The sequence below is a fragment of the Melozone crissalis genome, unplaced genomic scaffold (genome assembly GCF_028551555.1).
Source record: "Melozone crissalis strain CALT ecotype California unplaced genomic scaffold, PUWL_Pcris_2 ptg000079l_1, whole genome shotgun sequence".
In the NCBI taxonomy this organism is placed as follows: domain Eukaryota; kingdom Metazoa; phylum Chordata; class Aves; order Passeriformes; family Passerellidae; genus Melozone; species Melozone crissalis.
In genome coordinates, this window is record NW_026535856.1 from 3866490 (window position 1) to 3890399 (window position 23910).

General features: G+C 52.9%; 2 gene segments (V, D, J or C); one reads left to right on the forward strand and one right to left on the reverse strand.

Annotated features, from left to right (window-relative positions):
- Positions 1-8580: 8580 nt before the first annotated feature.
- Positions 8581-22696, reverse strand: LOC128946239 (Ig heavy chain V region 6.96-like). The segment is given in 3 exon segments: positions 8581-8653; positions 11393-11724; positions 22562-22696. Coding segments are annotated over 3 exon segments (540 nt in total).
- Positions 22697-23032: 336 nt separating this feature from the next.
- On the forward strand, positions 23033-23350 carry LOC128946240 (immunoglobulin heavy variable 3-23-like; the record flags this gene model as incomplete). The annotated part of the segment is given in 1 exon segment: positions 23033-23350. A coding segment is annotated over 1 exon segment (318 nt), but the record flags the coding sequence as incomplete, so codon positions are not given.
- Positions 23351-23910: the final 560 nt, after the last annotated feature.

The following is a 23910-nucleotide window of genomic DNA, read 5'->3' on the forward strand; positions in this document are numbered from 1 at the left end:
GTGCAGAAATAGGATCCGGAATCCTCGTCCTTGAGGTTGTTCATGGTCAGCGTCACCGAGCTCTGCCCGTTGTCCCTGGAGATCCTGAACCAGCCCTTGACGGAATCCGCGTTCCTGGTGACGCCACCACTGCTGGTGATGGTTCCGACCCACTCAAACCCCTGCCCGGGTCTCCGGTGCATCCAGCCCATCCCAAAATTCCCAAAACTGAACCTGGACCCTCGGCAGAGGAGGCGCAGGGAGCCCCCGGGGGGGTGGAGGTGCCCCCCCGCACTCCAGCAGGGTCACGGCCACTCCCCCATCCGCAAAGCTTCTCTGCTTTTGCCCCAGAATCCTTTTTTCTTGCCTCAAATGTCCGGCAGTGGTTTCCTGTATTGAAAAATTCCTTAAACCCTACAATGAGCCCAAATCCACCCATTAATTAATTGGACACCTCAGCCTGACTTTTGCATCGCCCCATCCCCATCTCCCCTTCGTCCCGCAGGGCTCTGGGTGTTGCCCGATTGATAAATGACACAAAACTCGGATAAGTTTTGTGGGTGCTTTATTACGGGCCCGGGGTGCTGGGGGACTCACGTCCCAAAAACCCAAGCCCCCGATTTCACATATGGGTGCTTCCCTCTTATACATGCGATTCACAACAAAGTCTCCAAGAAACAGTTCCCTTGTGATACATTCCTTAGTTCACAGGCAAGATCATAAATCTTCTGCTTATCTTATTCTAAGAGCATTGTATGCTGCCTTCAGACAGGTTAGCATTCTTACTCTCCTGCACTAGTTTAATTATTTACTAAATTCCTAAGACTACCTGCTAAGTTACACACAAACCAAACACACACACTATCAACGGCTGCAAAACTGCAAAACTGCTTTTAACAAACCAATTCACACACAACTCATAACTAAACTATAATTACACATTTTGCTAAATTTCATTTCTTTTCCAACATTTCCCCCCTTTTGAGCATCCTTCAGTCCTACTGCAAGGATGCTCAATCAACAGTATTGACAGTAACATCTTCATAACGAGGTGGGGAGTGTTCTTCATTCTGCCGCCCGCGGGTCATGGCCTTCAGCAACCGGAGAGATCGCTTCTTTTCCTTTTCGATCACTCCTAAGAGGCATCTATATACAATCCATATAGTCACTAAAAATACTAAAAACATTAGTGCATACTGTATAGCAGATGTAATCCAGCCAGACAGGTGAAGCCCCAAAGAATCAAATACTGCTCCTATCCAGTTATGCTGTGCTTCCTTTTCAATTTCCTTGGTTTTTGTTTCCACTTCTGCCAGTTGAGAAATATCTTTCTCAACTTCAAGTGTAACATTTGGAATGTGTACACAGCAATGATCTATTCTCCTACTCAGGTAACCACAAACTCCATGTTCTCTTAACAGTAGCAAATCCAATGCCATTCTGTTTTGTAGGGTCATTCTTGATGTAGCTTGCAATTGCAAATTTAGATCTTTAAATCCCTTCTTAGTAGCTGCTGCCAACCTTTCTGTCTGTCCTAACAAGTTGTTGAGCATTTCCCTATTTCGATATGTCACTACCGGAGGGAATAATGATTCTAATATCCATCCAAATTGTACTCCTGAGCCAGGTTCATGCCACTGCTCCTCTAGGGATTCTTCCCTCTTTCTGTGTCCTTTCCTTTGGATCAATCTATTCTGTTTCCAGTATGGACACAATGTGGGAACCCCTAGGGTGATTTGTGTTACTGATCCATCTAGAGGTAAATGTGTGGTCCACTGTCCATGTCCCAACACCCAGACTAGATTTCCAGGGCTATGCACAATAGTATATCTGCAATCTATAGGTCCCTCCATGGACTCTTTGCTAACCGTATGATCATATCCCCTACACTCGCATCCCCACTTTAATGCCATTTTCACCGGTACCAATCCAATTCGGTCTTCCGGTGTATCACATGTAAAAACCTCAGTACAATTCCAATACTCTTTCTGCAGTCTGAACTCTCGGGAAGATGTAGATGTGATGAGGGCCCTATAATGTGACTGATTCTTTACTCCTGACCATTGGATGCACCATTGTACTTCCCCAAGGTAATTATAGTGTTCCAAAACACTAGGTCCCCATAATGTCTTCCAACTATTCCAGGTGTCAAAATTCTGTGTGACATTCTGACAACTCATCTCATTTCGGTGGGATTTCGTTCTTATTCGTACTGTATTGCATGGCTCATCTATTGGGTTTGCAATTAAACACCTCCTGGTATTTTGAATCCAACCATAATGATTGGGTTTCTTTTCACATTCCTCTCTAGTCATAGCCCGAATGGTCATACACAAATCCCTCCATACATCCACTGGTTTGGGAACTGACTGGCAGGACCATGAAACATTCTTAAATGTTTCAGGCATTTTGGTTACCGGTATTATTCCCCAGGGAATAGGTTCACCTGCAGCCTGTGGTAATGGTAGGCAAGCTGTTATTTTAGTCACGTTCTGCATGATCCCAAAATCTCTAATCAATCCTACCACTAAGTTTTCCTGCTCAGTATTCCGTTCTATTGTATCATTAGCCTCCCGTCTACCCCTTCTACCGTGTCTCTGTAAGGATAACATCATTCTGTCATGCCTCCACCATGCATTTCCTATTCTACGATTAGTGACATTCAACCACCCACAACCTTTGCCTTCCTTCTCCCACCAACTGTCCTGTCCTCTATTCTGTCCCAGGTCAGTTCCCTATTTTGCCTCCACCTTTTGACCCATAGGTTCCTTTGATATCTTGATCTTACTAGGAAGGAACAATTTATTCTAAGGGGTGACCCATCCCACATGTCCGCTGCCATTGATACTGGATCAACCTTTATGTTTTCAGCACGATCCCCTGTCCATGGCAAAACCCTCATACTCACTCTTTTGTAATCAAAACTATCCCGTCTCTTGACCAAACATGTATATTCTCCCGTATCGTTTGTGGTTACCTTAGTAAGATTCAGTACCGTGTTTCCTTGTTGTTTATCCTGATCCCAACCGACTCCGATCTTGCCTCGGCTTCTTTCAGCCCCCCGTTGCCATATTGCAATAACTTCACCGGCCTCAACTCTCTGGCTGTCAAATATAACACAAGTTAATTGAACATCCATCCCTTCCATGACTGTAACCTTTGTTTCTTCAACCTGTACTAGAGTAGACCCTTGAACGGGTAATAGTCTCATGATCACTAGCAGTAATATAATTAAGAAGGCGGCTTTGCGCGGAAGATCATCCGGGTTGGAGACACCATCTGGGTTTCCCATTGGAACGGTGCCTTCTTTACCCTGGTGTAATGGATCCAAGCATCCATCCCCTGGACCTTCACCGCCGTGTAGGTCGTCATCATCACCTGGTGGGGTCCACTCCATGATTCCCGTAGAGGATCCGTGATCCACTTCTTGACGTACACCTGGTCCCCAGGCTGAATGTCGTGGACCGAATTCTCCAGCGTGAGCGGTCTATTCCACTGTAAAGTATTTCTTAAAGAATTCAAGATCTTATTAAGTGACATAACATACTCTGCAATTGTCTGGTCCCCACTCACATGTACCTCCCCTTGTAATACAGTTGCATGATATGGTTTGCCATATAGTATCTCATATGGACTTACGCCTACCTTTTCCCTTGGCTTAATTCGAATCCTGAGTAGGGCCAAAGGCAAAGCTTGAGGCCAGTGCAGCTAAGCTTCCTGGCAAATCTTTTTGATTTGTACTTTCAGGGTTTGATTCATCCTTTCCACCTGCCCACTAGACTGAGGTCTCCAGGGGGTATGCAAATTCCAGGTTATATCTAACAGTCGTGCTAATTCCTGCACTACCCCGGCTAAAAAATGCGGACCCCTATCTGATGACAATCCTAAAGGTACTCCAAATCTTGGTATTATTTCTTTTAACAAGGTTTTTACCACCTCCTTAGCCTGATTAGTTCTACATGGAAAAGCTTCTGGCCACCCTGAAAACGTACATACATACACTAACAAGTATCTGTATCCCTGTGCCCTAGGCAATGCGGAAAAATCAACTTGCCAGTAATCTCCCGGTTGTGGCCCGACTTGCAGCTTTCCCATTTGTATTTGTCTCCTAAACATACCGGGCACATTGCATTAACTCTTTTTGCCATTGTTAACATCTGATTAGAGATTATCTCATTTTTCAAAAATTTTACCAATACTTCTGCCCCCCAATGACATTTGTTATGTTCTGATTCCAAAATAAATTTCATTATGCGAGTAGGTACTACTATTTGTCCCATTGGTGTAACATACCACCCAAGTTGATTCCTCTGTGCCCCTAGCAAGTTTATTAGTTTTCCATCTTCTATTGAATATTTGGGCTCCTGATTCAGGTAAGGGGTAGCCGGATTCGTTCTTACCGGTACCAATGCCATTTGAGTCCATATTTCCCGTGCCACTTGCCGTGCTGTAACATCAGCAAATCGGTTTCCTCGGTAAACGTCTCCTTCCGCAGTCTGATGTCCTCTAACATGCATAACTGCAACTGCTTTGGGACTATGTACTGCATCCAGTAGCTGTAGCACTTCTTCCCGGTGCTTGATGTTGGTTCCCTGTGAATTCAATAGCCCCCTTTCCTTCCATAACGCCCCATGTACATGAACCACACCAAAGGAATATTTAGAATCTGTCCGGATATTAACCCTTTTGTCCTTGCTCAAATACAGGGCTCTGGTGAGTCCAATCACCTCTGCCTTCTGGGCCGAAGTTCCAGGTAACAAAGTCCTTACCTCTATTACCTGATCCAATGTTACCACTGCATACCCGGCACAGCGAGTCCCATTCTCGACAAAACTGGATCCATCGGTGTATAGTTCCCATTCAGGGTCTTCCAATGGTTCATCCTTTAAGTCGGGTCTGCTGGCATATACTTGTTCAATTACGTCTACGCAATCGTGCACCAGTCCCCCAGCCTCCTGGTCACTGCGTAAAAATTCTGCTGGATTAACATGATTAGTAGTCTTTATTTCAATATCATCCTGTTCTCTCAGGGTAGCCTGGTATTGCAACATTCGACTGGATGATAACCAGTGACCCCCCTTTTGCTCCAAAACAGCCATGACCATATGGGGAACAAACACTTTAATTTTTGCCCCCAAAGTCAATTTCCGGGCCTCTTGAATAAGAATTATTGTTGCCGCCACAGCTCGTAAACACGAGGGCCACCCGGAACTTACCGAATCCAGTTGTTTAGAGAAGTATCCCACTGGCCTCTTCCAGGATCCCACCTTCTGGGTGAGGACCCCCAATGCCAGTTTTTGCCTCTCATTCACGTACAACTGGAATTCCTTGGTCAGGTCAGGGAGTCCTAGGGCTGGGGCCTCCTTTAGTGCCTGCTTCAATTCCTGGAAGGCCTTCTTTTGCTGTGTTGTCCACTCCAGCCGATGCTGCTTCAAGGCCTCATACAGCGGCTTGGCTAGGAGACCGAAATTCATGATCCACAGTCGACACCATCCCACCATTCCTAGAAAAGATCTCAATTCCTGATGGTTACGAGGCAAAGGAATAGCACATATTGCCTCTATTCGGTTTACTCCCAAACGTCTCTGCCCTTGTGTGATCTCACAACCGAGATAAATAACGCTATTTTTGACCAGTTGAGCTTTTTCCTTAGAAACCCGATACCCTGCTTGGCCCAGCATGTTGAGTAATTTAATTGTTAATTCCACACACATTTCCCTTTCCTTAGTAGCCAGAAAGATGTCGTCCACGTACTGCAGGACTACATACAAGGATGGGGATATTGTTACCTGGGTTATCTTCCATTCCTCCAGCTCCTTGGCCAGTTGATTTCCAAAAATAGTGGGGGACCATTTAAATCCTTGTGGGATTCTGGTCCATGTAAGCTGCTTCTTTCTCCCAGAATCAGGACTCTCCCACTCAAAGGCAAAATATTTCCTACTCTCTACTGCCAGTGGGATGCAGAAGAAGGCATCTTTAAGGTCAATCACTGAGAACCATTTAAACTCCTCCGATACAGATGTTAACAAGGTATAAGGATTAGCAACAACTGGATGTATGTCTTTCACTATTTCATTAATAGCCCTTAAGTCCTGTACCAAACGGTACTTACCATTAGGTTTCTTTACTGGAAAAATTGGAGTATTATACTCCGATTCACATTCCTGTAATATTCCTTGAGCCAAAAATTGTTTAATTAATGGGGCTACTCCCCTCCTTGCCTCAAGCTTCAAGGGGTATTGCTTTACCCTCACTGGTTGGGCCCGTTCCTTTAGTTCCACCTTTACGGGCTGCGCAGCTTTAGATTTTCCGGGAACCCCTGACTCCCATATCCAGGGTACTACAGCCTGCTCAATTTCTTCTAGAATAGGAGAGGCATCCACTTCCTTGATCACAAAAATGCCTGCTATTTGTTCCTCAGGTATTTCCAATTTCACCCTTCCCCCTTCAAATATTATTTTCACATTAAGTCGGGACAACAGGTCTCTGCCAAGAAGGGGTGTGGGGCAGTTTGGCATATACAAGAATTGGTGATCTAATTCCTTCCCCCCAAACCTAAGATTTAAAGGTTGTAAAAATGGTTGTTCCTCTAGCTTCCCTGTTGCCCCCACCACCTGTACTGTTGTGTCACTCAAAGGTCCCAATAGTCTATTAAGTACAGAATAGGTTGCTCCAGTGTCTACCATAAATTCTTGATCCTTTCCATCTATCTCTAAAACTACCCTAAGATCCTTTTCTAGTCAGCCTTGATTCTGATAGTTTCCCAAAACTAGTGCTTGAGCGACTTCTGCTGGTCCTCCCGTGAATCCTCCCACAGGAGCATTCCCCATTGGACCTGTCCTTAATCCTATGTTTCCCATGCCCATACCTCCTCTAACCGGGCATTCATTTTTCCAGTGTCCTAACTGTCGGCAAAACGCACACTGGTTTGGATCCAACCTCCCCGTGTTAGGTGCAAACCCAAATCCTCCCCGACCTCTTGCCAGCCCCCTTTGTCCGTGATTAGCTCCTCCCCGACCTTGACCCCTAATGGGTCTTCCTCCTACCCCTGTCTGTTGTATTACAGCCAGAATACTAGCTTGTTGTCTTTTTGCAGTTTCTTTTTCCCTGTTGTTGTATACCTTCCACGCTACCTCCAACATTTTGTCCAAACTTCCAGTGTCCTCTCCTTCCAACTTTTGTAACTTTTTCCTAATATCTTCTTGTGATTGCCCCATAAACAACAATGCCAATTGAAGTTTTCCTGATTGATCCTCTACATCTAAATTAGTAAACTTCCGAGCCATGTCTTTTAATCGTTCTAAAAAGGCAGACGGTGACTCATTCTTGTCCTGCTTGACCGAATACAGCTTAGACCAGTTCATAGTCTTAGGTATTCCTGTCCTAATTCCTTCCACCAACAATTCCTGATATCGTTTTACAGCCCTTATTCCTCCCGTAGAGTTTGGGTCCCACCTTGGTTCCTCACTAGGTACCAATTCATCAACTGTTTCATTTAGTTGTCTCAACCGTATCTCCTCACGAGCCTTTTCTCTAGTGGCTTTAATAACTATTTCCTTTTCTGTGGAATCCATTATAGTATCTAATAATACCTGTAAATCATTCCAGTCCGGATTCTGAGTCTTTATTACCATTTTAACCACCTTGCCACCCTTTCGGGATCCTCCCGATAACTCCCCGCTGATTGCTTCCATATTACCAAATCCCCGGGGGAGAAAGGCACCTTTATAAGCATCCTTTCTCCCTGTGGTCCCACAGCTTCCCTTAATGGCGCAATTAACTGTGGCCCCTTCTGCCCCTTCCTCCCCTTGCGAGTCCGCCCTGCTAACGGAGTTCTTTTAACACTCTCATTCCTTTCACCATCACCACCATCACTATCACTCTCACTAGATCCCGTTTTTATAGCTATATCCGCAGGGGGAGCAGGGGGCACATTAGGAGCAACCGGAGCCCTCGGGCGTGCTATACAATAAGACAAATCTTCCTCAACTGAAGGATACAAATTACGCTCCTTTCTTTCTTTACATCCCACACACTCCCTTTCATCATTCACTTCTAAAACCAAAATACCACACTCCTTTTGCCATTCATCTTTCCGGTACAAAACGAAAAACAAATCCAAATATGGTATTTCATCCCATTTCTCATTTCTCCTTAAAAATTGCATCAAAGATTCCATTATCTCCAATTCCAGTGTACCATTCACCGGCCATCCCGCTTGCCCAATCTCACATTCAGGCCACCAATGATTACAATAATCTATCATTTTACTTTTATCCAATTCTTGATAATACCCCTCACTTTTCCACCGTTTCAATATACAACCTAATGGTGTATTTCCAGGTATTTTACCATTGGCTTGCACAAAGGTTTTAAAAGTTTTAAAAGACATCATATTACAGCCTTTAATTCCACCTTTAGTTCCAGTAAACCAATACACCTTAAACCAATATACCTTCTCGCCGTCCTTCCCAAACAAAAACAGGAGGCGAGTTCCGGTCCTGCGTCCTTAGACGTCTTATGGCCGGAGCCTAGGCTTTTTACCAACCACCAAATCCAAATCCAATTATCACCTTTTTCCAATATAAAGCACCTTCAGGCTTACCTTGGCAGTTGTCCAACAGGCGCGGCGTCGGGCACGACCGATGTCTCCCCGAGAAGTGCTCGGTGCCGGCTTGGAGTGGATCGGAATGCGGAACCGCCCCAGCTGCCTTTGGAGTCCTGCCGCGGTCGCCAGAAAAACTGTTGCCCGATTGATAAATGGCACAAAACTCGGATAAGTTTTGTGGGTGCTTTATTACGGGCCCGGGGTGCTGGGGGACTCACGTCCCAAAAACCCAAGCCCCCGATTTCACATATGGGTGCTTCCATCTTATACATGCGATTCACAACAAAGTCTCCAAGAAACAGTTCCCTTGTGATACATTCCTTAGTTCACAGGCAAGATCATAAATCTTCTGCTTATCTTATTCTAAGAGCATTGTATGCTGCCTTCAGACAGGTTAGCATTCTTACTCTCCTGCACTAGTTTAATTATTTACTAAATTCCTAAGACTACCTGCTAAGTTACACACAAACCAAACACACACACTATCAACGGCTGCAAAACTGCAAAACTGCTTTTAACAAACCAATTCACACACAACTCATAACTAAACTATAATTACACATTTTGCGCAATTTCATTTCTTTTCCAACACGGGCAGCCGTGACCCTGCTGGAGTGCGGGGGGGACCTCCAGCCCCCCGGGGGGTCCCTGCGCCTCCTCTGCCGAGGGTCTGGGTTCAGTTTTGGGAATTTTGGGATGGGCTGGATCCGCCAGAGACCCGGGCAGGGGCTAGAATACGTCGCAAGGATCAGTGACAGTGGAGGTTACACCGAGTACGCACCGTCAGTCAAGGGCCGGTTCAGGATCTCCAGGGACAACGGGAAGAGCTTGGTGACGCTGACCATGAACAACCTCAAGGACGAGGATTCCGGATCCTATTTGTGTGTCAAAGCTCCTGGTGCTGGGGGTGCTGCTCCTGCTGATTATAGTGACGATGCCCTTGCTGTCCCCATCTCCTCGTCCCCCCCGTCCCCGTTGCCCAGACCCTTCCTCCAGACCCCCAGCCCACACCCAGCCCTTGGCCATTGATCCCAACCTTGCTCTGCCTCAGCCCCAAATCTCACCCCCTGACCCCAAACCACAACTCGCGACCCCAAATGTCCACTTTGTGCCCCAAAACTTGATTCTGAAAGTGGATACTTCAAGCCAAGGGTTAAGGTTTGAGTCAACTTTGTAGTAATGTGCAGAGAGCGGATTTTGGGCCGAACCACTCCAAGATTGGGACATGGGGACAGGAATGGGGTCCAGGCTTGGGGTTTTGGGGAAGGGTCCAGAGAATGGAGATAGGTGGGGACCGGGGAACAGGAACATGGCCAAATGCAACCGAAACATGAGAGTGACCAATACCTGCAGCAGCGTTCCAACCAGCACTACCAACAACACTTCTGCCACAGAAATAGGATCCAGAATCCTTGTCCTTGAGGTTGTTCATGGTCAGCATCACCCATCTCTGCCTGTTGTCCCTGGAGATCGTGACCCGGCCCTTGACCGATGGCGCGTAGTTGGCGTAAGCACCACTGCTGTGGATCCTTGCGACATATTCCAGCCCCTGCCCGGGTTTCTGGCGAATCCAGAATATGTCACAGCTCCCGAAACTGAACCCGGACGCTCGGCAGAGGGAGCGCAGGAACTCCCCGGGGGGCTGGAGGTCCCCCCGCACCCCAGCAGGGTCACGGCCGCCCGGAGCCCTGTGGGACAAAGGGGAGATGCGGATGAGGCCAAAGCTCAACCCTTGACCCAAATCCTGACTCTGGGCCCCAGATTGTGGCACTTTGTCCTTCTCCTCCTCACACTGGTCACCCTACCGTGTGGGTGCAATTCCTTTTCCCAGCTGGACTTGCCCAATGCAGGCCCACAGCCAATCAGGTTTCTCATCCCCATCTCCCCTTTGTCCCACAGGGCTCCGGGTGGCCGTGACCCTGCTGGAGTGCGGGGGGGACCTCCAGCCCCCCGGTGGGTCCCTGACATTGCTGTGCCGAGGGTCCGGGTTCGATGTCGGCGGTATCACCATGTTCTGGGTCCGCCAGAGACCCGGGCAGGGGCTGGAATGGGTCGGGAGCATCAGGAAGGAGGGCTGGAGCTTCATGTACGCGCCTTCGGTCAAGGGCCGGTTCACGATCTCCAGGGACAATGGGCAGAGCTCGGTGACGCTGACCATGAACAACCTCATGGACGAGGATTCCGGATCCAATTTCTGTGCCAAATCTGCTGCTGCTGCTGCTGTTGGTGGTTATAATGTTGGTGCTATTGGCCAGCTATTGGGACTCACCTGTCCCCGTTTCCCAGACAATTCCCACCAAACCCTGACCCCACTCCTGCCCTTTGTCTCAACTTTGCCCTGCTCTGAACCCACATCTCAGCTCCTGGCCCCAAATCTCAGCTCCTGGCCCCAAATCTCAGCTCCTGGCCCCAAATCAGGGCCGGTTTCACTCTGAGCTCGGCCTCGTCCCTCCAATCCCAACCATTGCCCCCAGACTTGTCCAGTTTTCCCCCAAATCTCTCCTGCAGGCACCAAGTCACAGCCACAGACCCAAATCTGACCCATTGGACTGACATCGGGAATTTCGGGCCAAAATTTGAATTTTTGACTCCTTACCTTAACTTTGGCCCCAAATTTTGAAAAATTAAACGTAATTTGAGGAACGAGGGCACTGAGTGTGGCCCAGAGGGGACATTTGGGGCAGAGCCGGAGCTGGGCTGGGACAGAGGGTGAGGAAATGGGGTCAGGGGCTGCGGTTTGGGGGAAGGGCCAGGGGAACGGGGACAGGAGGGGGCCCAGCCATGGGGGAGGAGCCAAGAGCATACGCAGTATTAGCACCAGCACCAGCACGAACACTCTTGGCACAGAAATAGGTGGCGGAATCCTCGTCCTTGAGGTTGTTCATGGTCAGCGTCACCGAGCTCTGCCCGTTGTCCCTGGAGATCCTGAACCGGCCCTTGACCGATGGCGCATAGGCGGTGCTGGAACAACTGCTGTAGATGCCTGCGAGCCACTCCAGCCCCTGCCCGGGTCTCTGGCGGATCCAGTACATGTCAAAATTCCCAAAACTGAACCCGGACCCTCGGCAGAAGAGGCGCAGGGACCCCCCGGCGGGCTGGAGGTCCCCCCCACACTCCAGCAGGGTCACGGCCGCCCGGAGCCCTGCGGGACAAAGGGGAGATGGGGATGAGGCCAAAGCTCAACCCTTGACCCAAATCCTGACCCTTGGCCCCAAACTGTGAACCATGGACCATCCCATCCTGGTTGTTTTGCTCCTGCTGCCTCTCCAAGTTGGGTCCCAAATGCTTTTTCTGGCATGGCCATGTTCACTTCTGGTCAGAAGCCAATCAGGTTTCTCATTCCCATCTCCCCTTTGTCCCGCAGGGCTCCGGGCGGCCGTGACCCTGCTGGAGTGCGGGGGGGACCTCCAGCCCCCCGGGGGGTCCCTGCGCCTCCTCTGCCGAGGGTCCGGGTTCAGTTTCGGCAGTTTTGCCATGCACTGGATACGCCAGAGACCCGGGCAGGGGCTGGAGTGGGTCGCTGGGATCAGGAACGATGGTTCGAGCACCGGGTATGTGGATTCAGTCCAGGGCCGGTTCAGGATCTCCAGGGACAACGGGCAGAGCTCGGTGACGCTGACCATGAACAACCTCAAAGACGAGGATTCCGGATCCTATTTCTGTGCCAAACGTGCTTATGCTGATAATTGGGGCCCTCCTGCAATTTGTAAATGCACCATTGGTGGATCCATCTCCATCGCTGTGTCCCCACCTGTCCCCAAAGCCGAAGACCCTTCCCCCACACCCCAGTCCCATCATCTGACCCTTTGTCCCAGATCTGCCCCATTTCCACCCATGGTGACCAAAGACGCCAAACCCCGTCTGGTGGTGCCCCAAACCCAACTGAGTTGGTGCCAGAATTTGCCAAATTTCACCCAAAATCTCAGCCCTTTGGGCACTTTGGGGGGACCAGGGCGAGATTTGGGGCCGAGAGTTGAGTTTGGGGCCAGACCCAGGGGAGGGTTTGGGGCCAATGGGCAGCGTTGGGGTAACGGGGGCAGGGCAGGGACAAAGGGTCAGGGAGAAGGTTTGGGGCCAGTGGTTGAGTTTTGGGGCAGAACCAGGTGAGGGTTTGGTGTCAGTGCTGACCATTCATGCAAATAGGGACAAAGGGTCAAGATCTGAGACAAGAGGTGAGGTTTGGGACGAAAATCGAAAATTTGGAGATCCAATGATAGGACAGGAGCAAAAACTAGAAGTTTGACGCTATCAACAGCATTGTCACCATGATTAGCAACAGCCCAACAACCAGCACAAAAAGCCCTGGCACAGAAATAGGATCCGGAATCCTCGTCCTTGAGGTTGTTCATGGTCAGCGTCACCGAGCTCTGCCCGTTGTCCCTGGAGATCCTGAACCGACCCTTGACCGATGGCGCATAGCTGATGTTTCCACCAGTGTTGGTGATCCCCGCGAGCCACTCCAGCCCCTGCCCGGGTCTCTGGCGGATCCAGCCCAGCCCAAATTGGCCAAAACTGAACCCGGACCCTCGGCAGAGGAGGCGCAGGGACCCCCCGGGGGGCTGGAGGTCTCCCCCGCACTCCAGCAGGGTCACGGCCGCCCGGACCCCATCCCCAAATCTTCACTGGTTTCACTCATAACTCCCCTGATTTGATCCCAAAACTCCACCAGAGTTTTCCATATCTCAACATTCCTCAAACACTGCAATTAACCCCAATCCATTCTTTAATTACTTGGACACCTCATCCTGAGCATTCTGCATTGATTACACAGTTAATACACTGTGAACGACCCCCAATTCCCCCCGGGACCCCAACCCGGGCACATCCTGGCCACGGCCTCGAGCTCCCTCCGGCTCCTGGCACTGCTGATCCTGCTGCCCCTACCAGGTGGGCTCCGCCCCTTTTTTCCAGCTGGCCACGCTCCTTCGTACCTGCTTGCTCAGTCAGGTTTCCCATCCCCATCTCCCCTTTGTCCCGCAGGGCTCCGGGCGGCCTTGACCCTGCTGGAGTGCGGGGGGGACCTCCAGCCCCCCGGGGGGTCCCTGCGCCTCCTCTGCCGAGGGGCCGGGTTCAGTTTTGGACAATTTGGGATGGGCTGGATGCACCAGAGACCCGGGCAGGGGCTGGAATACATCGCAGGCGTTGACAGCGATGGATACACCAGATACCCGTCTGTATTCAAGGGCCAGGTCACGATTTCCAGGGAGAACGGGCAGAGCTCGGTGACGCTGACCATGAACAACCTCAAGGACGAGGATTCCGGATCCTATTTCTGTGCCAAATGTGATGATGGTGGTTTTGCCAATAGTGATGGTTCTGTTGGTGTTGCATTTGTTGCTGGCTCTGGCCTTGGCTCCAAATCCCTCCACTTTGTTACCAAATGAACCAGAGTCCTGTGATCTCTCCTCCAAATCCCTCACATTTCCATGAAATCTCGGCCATTTTCCCCAAAACTCCACCCCTGCTGCCCCAATTTCCGACTTCCCCCAGTGTTGCCCATTTCACCCAAATCTCCCCTAGCTCCCAGGTCCTGATTGTAGGAGGCCAGATCTGGAGTTTAGGGGTGAAGTTTTGGGGCCAATGGTTGAGTTTTGGGGCAGGAGCAGGGGAGGGTTTGGGGTCTGTGGCCACTGTTGTTGCAAATGGAGTGTAAAGGTCAAAGAGTGCATCAAGAAGAGACGTTTGGGATGAAAATCAGAGCTTTGGCAAAAAAATGAAGGGAGCGGGGCAAAAAGCATTGCCTGAAGGCTATCACCAACATCGTCACCATTGTGACCAGCAGCCCAGCAACAACTACAATCAGGAATGGCACAGAAATAGGATCCACAAACCTCGTCCTTGAGGTTGTTCGTGGTCAGCGTCACCGAGCTCTGCCCGTTGTCCCTGGAGATCCTGGACCGGCCCTTGACTGAATCCGCGTAGCCGGTGTTCCCACCAGTGTCGGCGATCCCTGCGACGAATTCCAGGCCCTGCCCGGGTCGTTGTCGCATCTAGCCCATCCCAAATAGCCCAAAATTGAACCCGGACCCTCGGCAGAGGAGGCTCAGGGACCCCCCGGGGGGCTGGAGGTCCCCCCCAAACTCCAGCAGGGTCACGGCCGCCTGGAGCCCTGCAGGACAAAGGGGAGATGGGGATGAGGCGATGCAAAAGTCAGGAAGAGCTGTGCAATAAATTAACGGGTGGGTCGGAGATAATGGCAGTGTTGAAGGCACATAACTATACTGGAAACCTCTGTTGGAGAATTGAGGCCAGACAAAGGGAATTTGGGGCAAAACTGGTAAAGGTTTGGGGATGGGGGATCGGCCGTGACCCTGCTGGAGTGCGGGGGCGACCTCCAGCCCCACGAGGGGTCCCTGCGCCTCCTCTGCCGAGGGTCCGGGTTATGTTTTGGGGATTATGCCATGCACTGGATCTGTCAGAGACCCGGGCAGGGGCTGGAATGGCTCGCGGGGATCAGCAGCCCAGCTGGTTCCAGCACCGCCTACGCCCCGTCGGTGCAGGGCCGGTTCACGATCTTCAGGGACAACGGGCAGAGCTCGGTGACGCTGACCATGAACAACCTCAAGGATGAGGATTCCGGATCCTATTTCTGTGCAAAGGAGAGTGGTGGTGGTAACCCTGCTGCTCCTTATATTGACCGTGCCAGTGGTGGCACCACCCCTGTCTGAGCCCCCCCTATCCCCAACCCCAGACCCTTCCCCCAAACCTCAGCCCTTGACCCTTTGTCCCCATCTGCACCAATGGTCAGCACTGACCCCAAACCCTCCCCTGCTCCTGCCCCAACACTCAACCATTGGCCCCAAACCTTCACCCCTGGGCTCCAGTTCAGGCCTCCTCCAATCAGGGCCCGGGGAACTGGGGGAGATTTGGGTGAAATGGGCAAAATTGGGGGAAAGTCGAGAGTGGGGATAGCAGGGGCACAGTTTGGGGGAAAAGGGCTGAGATTTCAGGAGAAGGGCTGGGATTTTGGGGAAGGATCAGAGAATTCTGTGATACCTGGGAGCACAGAAAAAAGGGCTTGGGACCACAACCAGCATGAACACCATGAGCATAAGCGCCATTACCAGAGCCACTGCTGTAACATTTGGCACAGAAATAGGATCCGGAATCCTCGTCCTTGAGGTTGTTCATGGTCAGCGTCACTGAGCTCTGCTCATTTTTCCTGGAGATCCTGAACCGGCCCTTGACTGATGGCGCATAGTCGGTGCTGCCACCATTGCCGTAGATCCCAGAGAGCCACTCCAGCGCCTTCCCGGGGCTCTGACGCATCCAGAACATTCCATAACTCCCAAAACTGAACCCAGACCCTTGGCAGAGGAGGCGCAGGGACCCCCCGGGGGGCTGGAGGTCCCCCCCGCACTCCAGCAGGGTCACGGCCGCTCCCCCATCCCCAAACCTTTAGTTTAGTTTTGCCACAAATTCCCTTGTCTGGCCCCAAATCTCCAAGAGAGAAGCCCAGTATCATACAGTGTCTTCAAGCCTGCAATGAGCCCCAGTTCACCCATTAATTAATTGGACAGCTCTGCCTGAGTTTTGCATCACCTCATCACCATCTCCCCTTTGTCCCACAGGGCTCCGCCGGGCAGCCGTGACCCTGCTGGAGTGTGGGGGGGACCTCCAGTCCCCCAGGGGGTCTCTGTGCCTTCTCTGCCGAGGGTCCGGGTTTGATTTTGGGAAATTTGCCATGGGCTGGATGCGCCAGAGACCCGGGCAGGGGCTGGAATTCATCGCGGCGATCTGGGACAATGGTGGTTGGACTGGGTACGCGGATTCGGTGCAGGGCCGGTTCACGATCTCCAGGGACAACGGGCAGAGCTCGGTGACACTGACCATGAACAACCTCAAGGACGAGGATTCCGGATCCTATTTCTGCGTGAAATCTGGTTTAACTAATGGAGGTTGGGGTGGTGCTGGAGCTTTTGTTGTTTTTGACCCTGTCACTGTTCCCATGTCCCCCCTGTCCCCATTCCCCAGATCCTCCCTCAAATCCCCAGCCCTGACCCCATTCCTCTCCCTGTGTCTCAGCTCTGAACTGGTTCTGCCCCAATCTCAGCTCCTGGCCCCAAATCAGGGCCGGTTTCACGCTGAGCTCATCCTGGGCTCTCAAATCCCAACCACTGCCCACAGACTGGACCCATTCTGCCCCAAAATATTCCTAGTGGATCTGAGTCACTGCCACAGACCCAAATCTGGCCCATTTTCCCAAATCTCGACCATTTGCACCCACGTCTGGGGACCTTGGTTGAGGCCTGGAGCCAAGAGCTGAGGTTTGGGTCCAGGAGTTGAGAATTGGGGCAGAGCCAGTTCAGAGCTGGGACACGGGGACAGGAATGGGGTCAGGGGCTGTGGTCTGGTGAAGGGTCTGGGAAACGGGGTCAGGTGGGGACACATGAACGGGGATGGGGTGAACACCATCCACACCTGCAGCTGCACCCAAATTATTATAGGCAACTTTGGCACAGAAATAGGATCCGGAATCGTTGTCCTTGAGGTTGTTCATGGTCAGCGTCACCGAGCTTGGCCCATTGTCCCTGGAGATCGTGAACCGTCCCTTGACCGATGGTGTGTAGTAGATGGTGCCACCACCACTGCTGATACTTCCAACCCATTCCAGCCCCTGTCTGGGTCTCTGGCGGATCCAGAACATGGTAAAACTGCCAAAACTGAACCGGGACCCTCGGCAAAAAAGGCGCAGGGACCCCCCGGGGGGCTGGAGGTGCCCCCCGCACACCAGCAGGGTCACGGCCGCCCGGAGCCCTGCGGGATAAAGGGGAGATGGGGATGAGGCCAAAGCACAACATTGACCAAAATCCTGACCCTTGGCCACAAATTGGGACCTGTGGAGTTCATCATCCTCCTCCCAGGTGGGTCCCAATCCTTTATCAAGCTTGACGCTCCCAGTTTTTGACCCTTGACCAATCAGATTTCTCATCCCCATCTCCCTATTGTCCTGCAGGGCTCCGGGCGGCCGTGACCCTGCGGGAGTGCGGGGGGCACCTCCAGCCCCCCGGGGGGTCCCTGACATTGCTGTGCCAAGGGTCCGGGTTCAGTTTCGGTGATTATGGAATGTACTGGGTCCGTCAGAGACCCGGGCAGGGTTTGGAATACATCGCAGGGATCTACAGCAGTTGTGTCAGCACCAGGTACGCGCCATCGGTCAAGGGCCAGTTCAGGATCTCCAGGACAATGGGCAGAGCTCGGGGACGCTGACCATGAACAACCTCAAGGAGGAGGATTCCGGATCCTATTTCTGTGCCAGAGCTGATGCTGGTTATGCTGATAATCCCGGTCGTAGTGACGGTGCCATCCCCATCTCTGTGTCCCCGCCTGTCCCCATTCCCCAAACCCCCAGCCCACACCCAGCCCTTGGCCATTGATCCCAACGTTGCTCTGCCTTGGACCCAATTCTCCCCCGCTGACCCCAAACCACAACTCCTGACCCCAAATCTCCTCTTTGTGCCCCAAAACTTTGCTCTGAAAGTCGGGGTTTGAGGCCCAGGGTCCCAATTTGGGTCAGGATTGGGGATTTGTGTCAGTGGTGGCTGCTCTGGGGCAGCAGCGCAGATTTGGGTGGAGTTGGGCGAGTTCAGCCCAGGGATCCTGGCAGAGGGGCCGGAGCCAGCCCAGGAGCCAAAATGGCCCTGAGTGGGCCCCGAGCTGAGGTTTGGGGCCAGGAGCTGAGAATGTGGGGCAGGGCCAGGGCAGGGTTGGGGCCCAGGGACAGGAATGGGGTCAGGGGCTGGGGTTTGGGGAAGGGTCTGAGGAACGGGGACAGGGGTGGCATAGCGATAAGGGTGGGGTCAAAACCATCAGCAGCACCATTACCCCAACCAGCAGCAGCAGCTTTGGCACAGAAATAGGATCCGGAATCCTCGTCCTTGAGGTTGTTCATGGTCAGCGTCACCGAGCTCTGCCCGTTGTCCCTGGAGATCCTGAACCGGCCCCTGACTGAACCCATGTAGTCGGTGCGTCCACCAGTGTTGATCCCCGCGACCAACTCCAGCCCCTGCCCGGGTCTCTGGCGGACCCAATCCATTTCAAAACTGCCAAAATTGAACCCGGACCCTCGGCAGAGGAGGCGCAGGGACCCCCCGGGGGGCTGGAGGTCTCCCCCGCACTCCAGCAGGGTCACGGCTGCCCGGAGCCCTGCGGGACAAAGGGGAGATGGGGATGAGTAGATGGAAACATCAGGCAGAGCTGTCCAATTAATTAATGGGTGGATGGGGCCTAATTGCAGAGTTGAGGGCAGTTTAAAATACTGGAAAAAACTGTTGGAGGTTTGGGGCCAGACAAAGGGAGTTAGGGGCAGAAATGCAGTGAAGGTTTGGGGATGGGGGAGCGACCGTGACCCTGGTGGAGTCCTGGGGGGCACCTCCAGCCTCCCGGGGGATCCCTGCGCCTCCTCTGCCGAGGGTCCGGGTTCAATTTTGGACAATTTGGGATGGCCTGGATGCACCAGAGACCCAGGCAGGGGCTGGAACACATTGGAGGGATCCAAAGCAAAGGCAGCACCTACTACGCGCCATCGTTCAGGGGCCGGGTCACGATGTCCAGGGACAACGGGCAGAGCTCGGTGACGCTGACCATGAACAACCTCAAGGACGAGGATTCCGGACCCTATTTCTGTGCCAAATATGCTTATGATGGTGGTGCTGATGCTGCTGCTGATATTGACCCTGCCGGTCGTGGCACCACCATTTCTGAGCCCTTCCTGTCCCCAGTCCCCAGACCCTTCCCCAAATCTCAGCCCTTGACCCCTTTCCCCCAGATCTCCCCCATTTCCAGCAACGCCAACCACAAAGCCACAAAGCCCTTACTGGTTCTGCCCCAAACCAAAGTAAGTTGGCACCAAAATTCACCCCAAATCTCCACGTTGTCCTCAAATCACCCCCTGCTCCTCAGGCCCTGATTGGCTGGGCTGCCACAGGCACAAATGGGAACTCTTGGAAAGCAAGGTCATACCTGGAGCTCAGGGGTGAAGGTTTGGGGCCAATGGTTGAATTTTGGGGCAGGAGCAGGGCAGGGTTTGGGGTCAGTTCTGACCATTGTTGCAAATGGGGACAAAGGGTAAAGGGCTGGGTCAATGGGTTACATTTGGGACGAAAATCACAACTCTTGGGACTCAATGATGGGAGTGGCGCCAGAACCAGGAGCTGGAGGCCATAACGTGCATTGTCAACATAAGCAGCACTAGGAACACAACCAGAGCACGAAGCTTTCCCACAGAAATAGGTGGCAGAATCCTCGTCCTTGAGGTTGTTCATGGTCAGCGTCACCAAGCTCTGCCCGCTGTCCCTGGAGATCCTGAACCGGCCCTTGACCGATGGTGCATAGTAGATGGTGCCACCACTGCTCCAGATCCCTGCAACGTATTCCAAACCCTGCCCGGGTCTCTGGCAGATCCAGTACATTCCATAATCCCAAAAATCGAACCCGGACCCTCAGCACAGCGACGTCAGGGACCCCCCAGGGGGCTGGAGGTCCCCCCCGCACTCCAGAAGGGTCACGGCCGCCCGGAGCCCTGCGGGACAAAGGGGATGAGAAACCTCATTGGCTGTGGGGTCAAAGTGGGTGTGGTCTGCTGCAAAATGGGATGTGACTCACCTGGGATGAGGATGATGAAATCCAAGGGTCACAGTTTGGGGCCAAGAGTCAGGATTTGGGTCAAGGGTTGAGCTTTGGCCTCATCCCCATCTCCCCTTTGTCCCGCAGGGCTCCGGGCGGCCGTGACCCTGCTGGAGTGCGGCGGGGACCTCCAGCCCCCCGGGGGGTCCCTGCGCCTCCTCTGCCAAGGGGCCGGGTTAAGTTTCGGGAGTTTTGGAATGAACTGGGTCCGCCAGAGACCTGGGCAGGGGCTGGAATACATTGCAAGCATCAGCTGCCGTGATTCCAGCACGTACTATGCGCCATCGGTCAACGGTCGGTTCAGGATCTCCAGGGACAACGGGCAGAGCTCGGTGATGCTGACCATGAGCAACCTCAAGGACAAGGATTCCGGATCCTATTTCTGTGCCAAACGTGCTGATAGTTGTTTTTGTAGTACTGCTGCTTATAGTGACGATGGCCGTGGTGGATCCATCCCCATCTCGGTGTCCTCAACTGTCCCCAAACCCAGACTCTTCCTTCAAATTGTCCCCTAAACCTCAGCCTTTGACCCTTTGTCCCAAATCTCCCCCATTTGCCCCAGTGGTCAGCACTGACCCCAAACCCTCCCCTGCTCCTGCCCCAAATCTCAACCATTGGCCCCAAACCTTCACCCCTGGCCTCCAGTTCAGGCCTGCTCCAATCAGGGCCCGGGGAGCTGGGGGAGATTTGGGTGAAACGGGCAAAATTGGGAGAAAGTCGGAAATTGGGGCAGTAATGCCAGAGTTTGGGGGTAAATGGTGAACATCTGAGGAGATGGTCTGGGATATTGGGAACGGATCTGCGGGGATTGGGGACTTTTGGTGACCATCATGGCGGGTGGGACCATTGCCGGAACTGTCACTAAGAGCAGCACCATCATAACCGTAACTACTACCAGTACCAAGTTTGGCGCAGAAATAGGATCCGGAATCCTCGTCCTTGAGGTTGTCCATGGTCAGGGACATGGAGCTCTGCCCGTTGTCCCTGGAGATCGTCAACCGGCCCTTGACCGACGGCGCGTAATCTGTGTAAGCACCACTTCTGATACTCGCAATGTATTCCAGCGTCTTCCCAGATTTCTGTCGGATCAAGATCATTCCAAAACTCCCAAAACCGAACCCGGACCCTTGGCACAGCAAGGTCAGGGCCCCATGGGGGGCTGGAGGTCCTCCCCGCACTCCAGCAGGGTCACGGACGCCTGGAGCCCTGCGGGAAAAAGGGGAGATGATGAAAATCAAAACTCTGATTGGTCAAGGGCCCCCAAGTGGGTGTGGCCATCCGGACAAAGGAGTAGAATCCCCCTGGGGGGAGGATGATGAACTCCAAGGGTCCCAATTTGGACCAGAGTCAGGGTTTTGGGTCAAGGGTTGAGCTTTGGCCCAATCCCCATCTCCCCTTTGTCCCGCAGGGCTCCGGGCGACCGTGACCCTGCTGGAGTCTGGGGGGGACCTCCAGCCCCCCGGGGGGTCCCTGCTCCTCCTCTGCCGAGGGTCCGGGTTCAGTTTTGGGAGTTTTGGGATGGCCTGGATCCGTCAGAGACCAGGCCAGACGCTGGAAATCATTGCAGATATCAGCAACAATGGTGGCAGTCCCTGGTACGCGGATTCAGTCAAGGGCCGGTTCAGGATCTCCAGGGACAACGGGCAGAGCTCGGTGAAGCTGACCATGAACAACCTCAAGGACGAGGATTCCGGATCCTATTTCTGTGCCAAATCATATAACACTGGTGCTAGTCCTGCTCGTATTGATTAACCTGCCATCTGCATCTCCTCATCCCCTCCTGTCCCCGCGCCCCAGACCCTTCCCCCAAACCCCCAGCGCACACCCAGCCCTTGACCATTGATCCCAACCTTGCTCTGCCTCCGCCCCAATTCTCACCCGCGGACCCCAAACCACAACTCCTGACCCCAAATCTCCTCTTTGTGCCCCAAACTTTACTCTGAAGCTCAGGGTTTTGTGCCCAGGGCCCCGATTTGGGGACAAAGGTTGAGGATTCGTGTCAGCACCTGTGGCTGGGAGCGCTAAGTGGGGTTTTGGGGCTGAATCGGGCGACTTTGGTGCAAACTTAGTTGGATGTGGGGCAGAACCCGCTTGGGGGTTTTGGCTCCATGGTTGTCTTGTGGAACTGCAGGAGATCTGGGACAAAGGGTCAAGAATGCGGCGAAGGGCTGGGAGTTAGGGGCAACGTCTGGGGATTGGGGACAGGAGAGGACACTGTAGTGGGGACTTGGATCCACCATGGGTGTCATCTAAATTAGCACCAGGACCCACATAACCAGCATGAACACCCTTGGCACAGAAATAGGATCCGGAATCCTCGTCCTTGACGTGGTTCATGGTCAGCGTCACCGAGCTCTGCCCGTGTTCCCTGGAGATTTTGAACTGGCCCTTGACCGATGGCGCGTAGTAGGTTCTGCCAACAGTGTTGGTGATCCCCATGAGCCGATCCAGTCCCTGACCGGGGCTCTGGGGGATCCAGTACATGTCGTAGCTCCCGAAATCAAACCCGGACCCTCCGCAGGGGAGGCGCAGGGACCCCCCGGGGGGCTGGAGGTCCCCCCCGCACTCCAGCAGGGTCACGGCAGCCCAGAGCCCTGCGGGACCAAGGAGAGATGGGGATGAGGGAAAAAATCCATCCAAATGTTGATTCCTGCATGCAGATCCTGGTGTTGGCCCCAAATGGTGGCACTTTCTCCTCCTCCCGATCCTGCCGGCCCTCCCAGGGGGCTCGAGGACCCGTTTTGGATCTGGTCACCCCTAGCCGGACCCACACCTGGATCCGGGGCCTCATCCCCATCTCCCCTTTGTCCCGCAGGGCTCTGGGCGGCCATGACCCTGCTGGAGTGCGGGGGGGACCTCCAGCTCCCCGGGGGGTCCCTGACGTTTCTGTGCCAAGCATCTGGCTTCAATTTCACGAAATCTGCAATGTTCTGGATGCGCCAGAAACCCGGGCTGGGGCTTGAATACGTCGCGGGGATCAACGGTGATGGTTCCACCCCCAGATACGTGCTGTCGGTTAAGGGCCGGTTCAGCATCTCCAGGGACAACAGGCAGAGCTCGGTGACGCTGACCATGAACAACCTCAAGGACGAGGATTCCGGATCCTATTTCTGTGCCAAAAACGCCTATGATGGATGAGGTTGGGAGGCTCCTCCTGCTGGTTCTAATTTTGGTCCCGTCCCCATCCCCGTTCCCTAGGTCCTTCCCTCCTAACCTTGACACCATTGTTGACCCCCACGGACCCAAATCTGGCCCGTTTTCCCCAAATCTCGACCATTTGCACCCAGGTTTGGGGACCTTGGTTGAGCCTTGGAGCCAAGAACTGAGGTTTGGGGCCAGGAGCTGAGATTTGGGGCAAAAGTTTGAGATTTGGGGCCAAGAATGAAGATTTTGGTCCAGGAGCTGAGATTTGGGACCAAGAGCTGAGATTTGGAGCCAAGAATGAGGATTTGGGGCCAGAAGTGAAGATTTGGGGCCGAGATTGAAGATTTGGAGCCAAGAGGCAAGATTTGGGGCCCAGAACGAATATTTGGGGCCCAGAACGATGATTTGGGGACCAGAACGAAGATTTGGGGCCAAGAATGGAGATTTGAGGCCGGGAGTGGAGATTTGGGGCCGGGAGTGGAGATTTGGGGTCAGAAGTGGAGATTTGGGGCCCAGAACAAAAATCTGGGACCAAGAACGAAGATTTGGGGCTA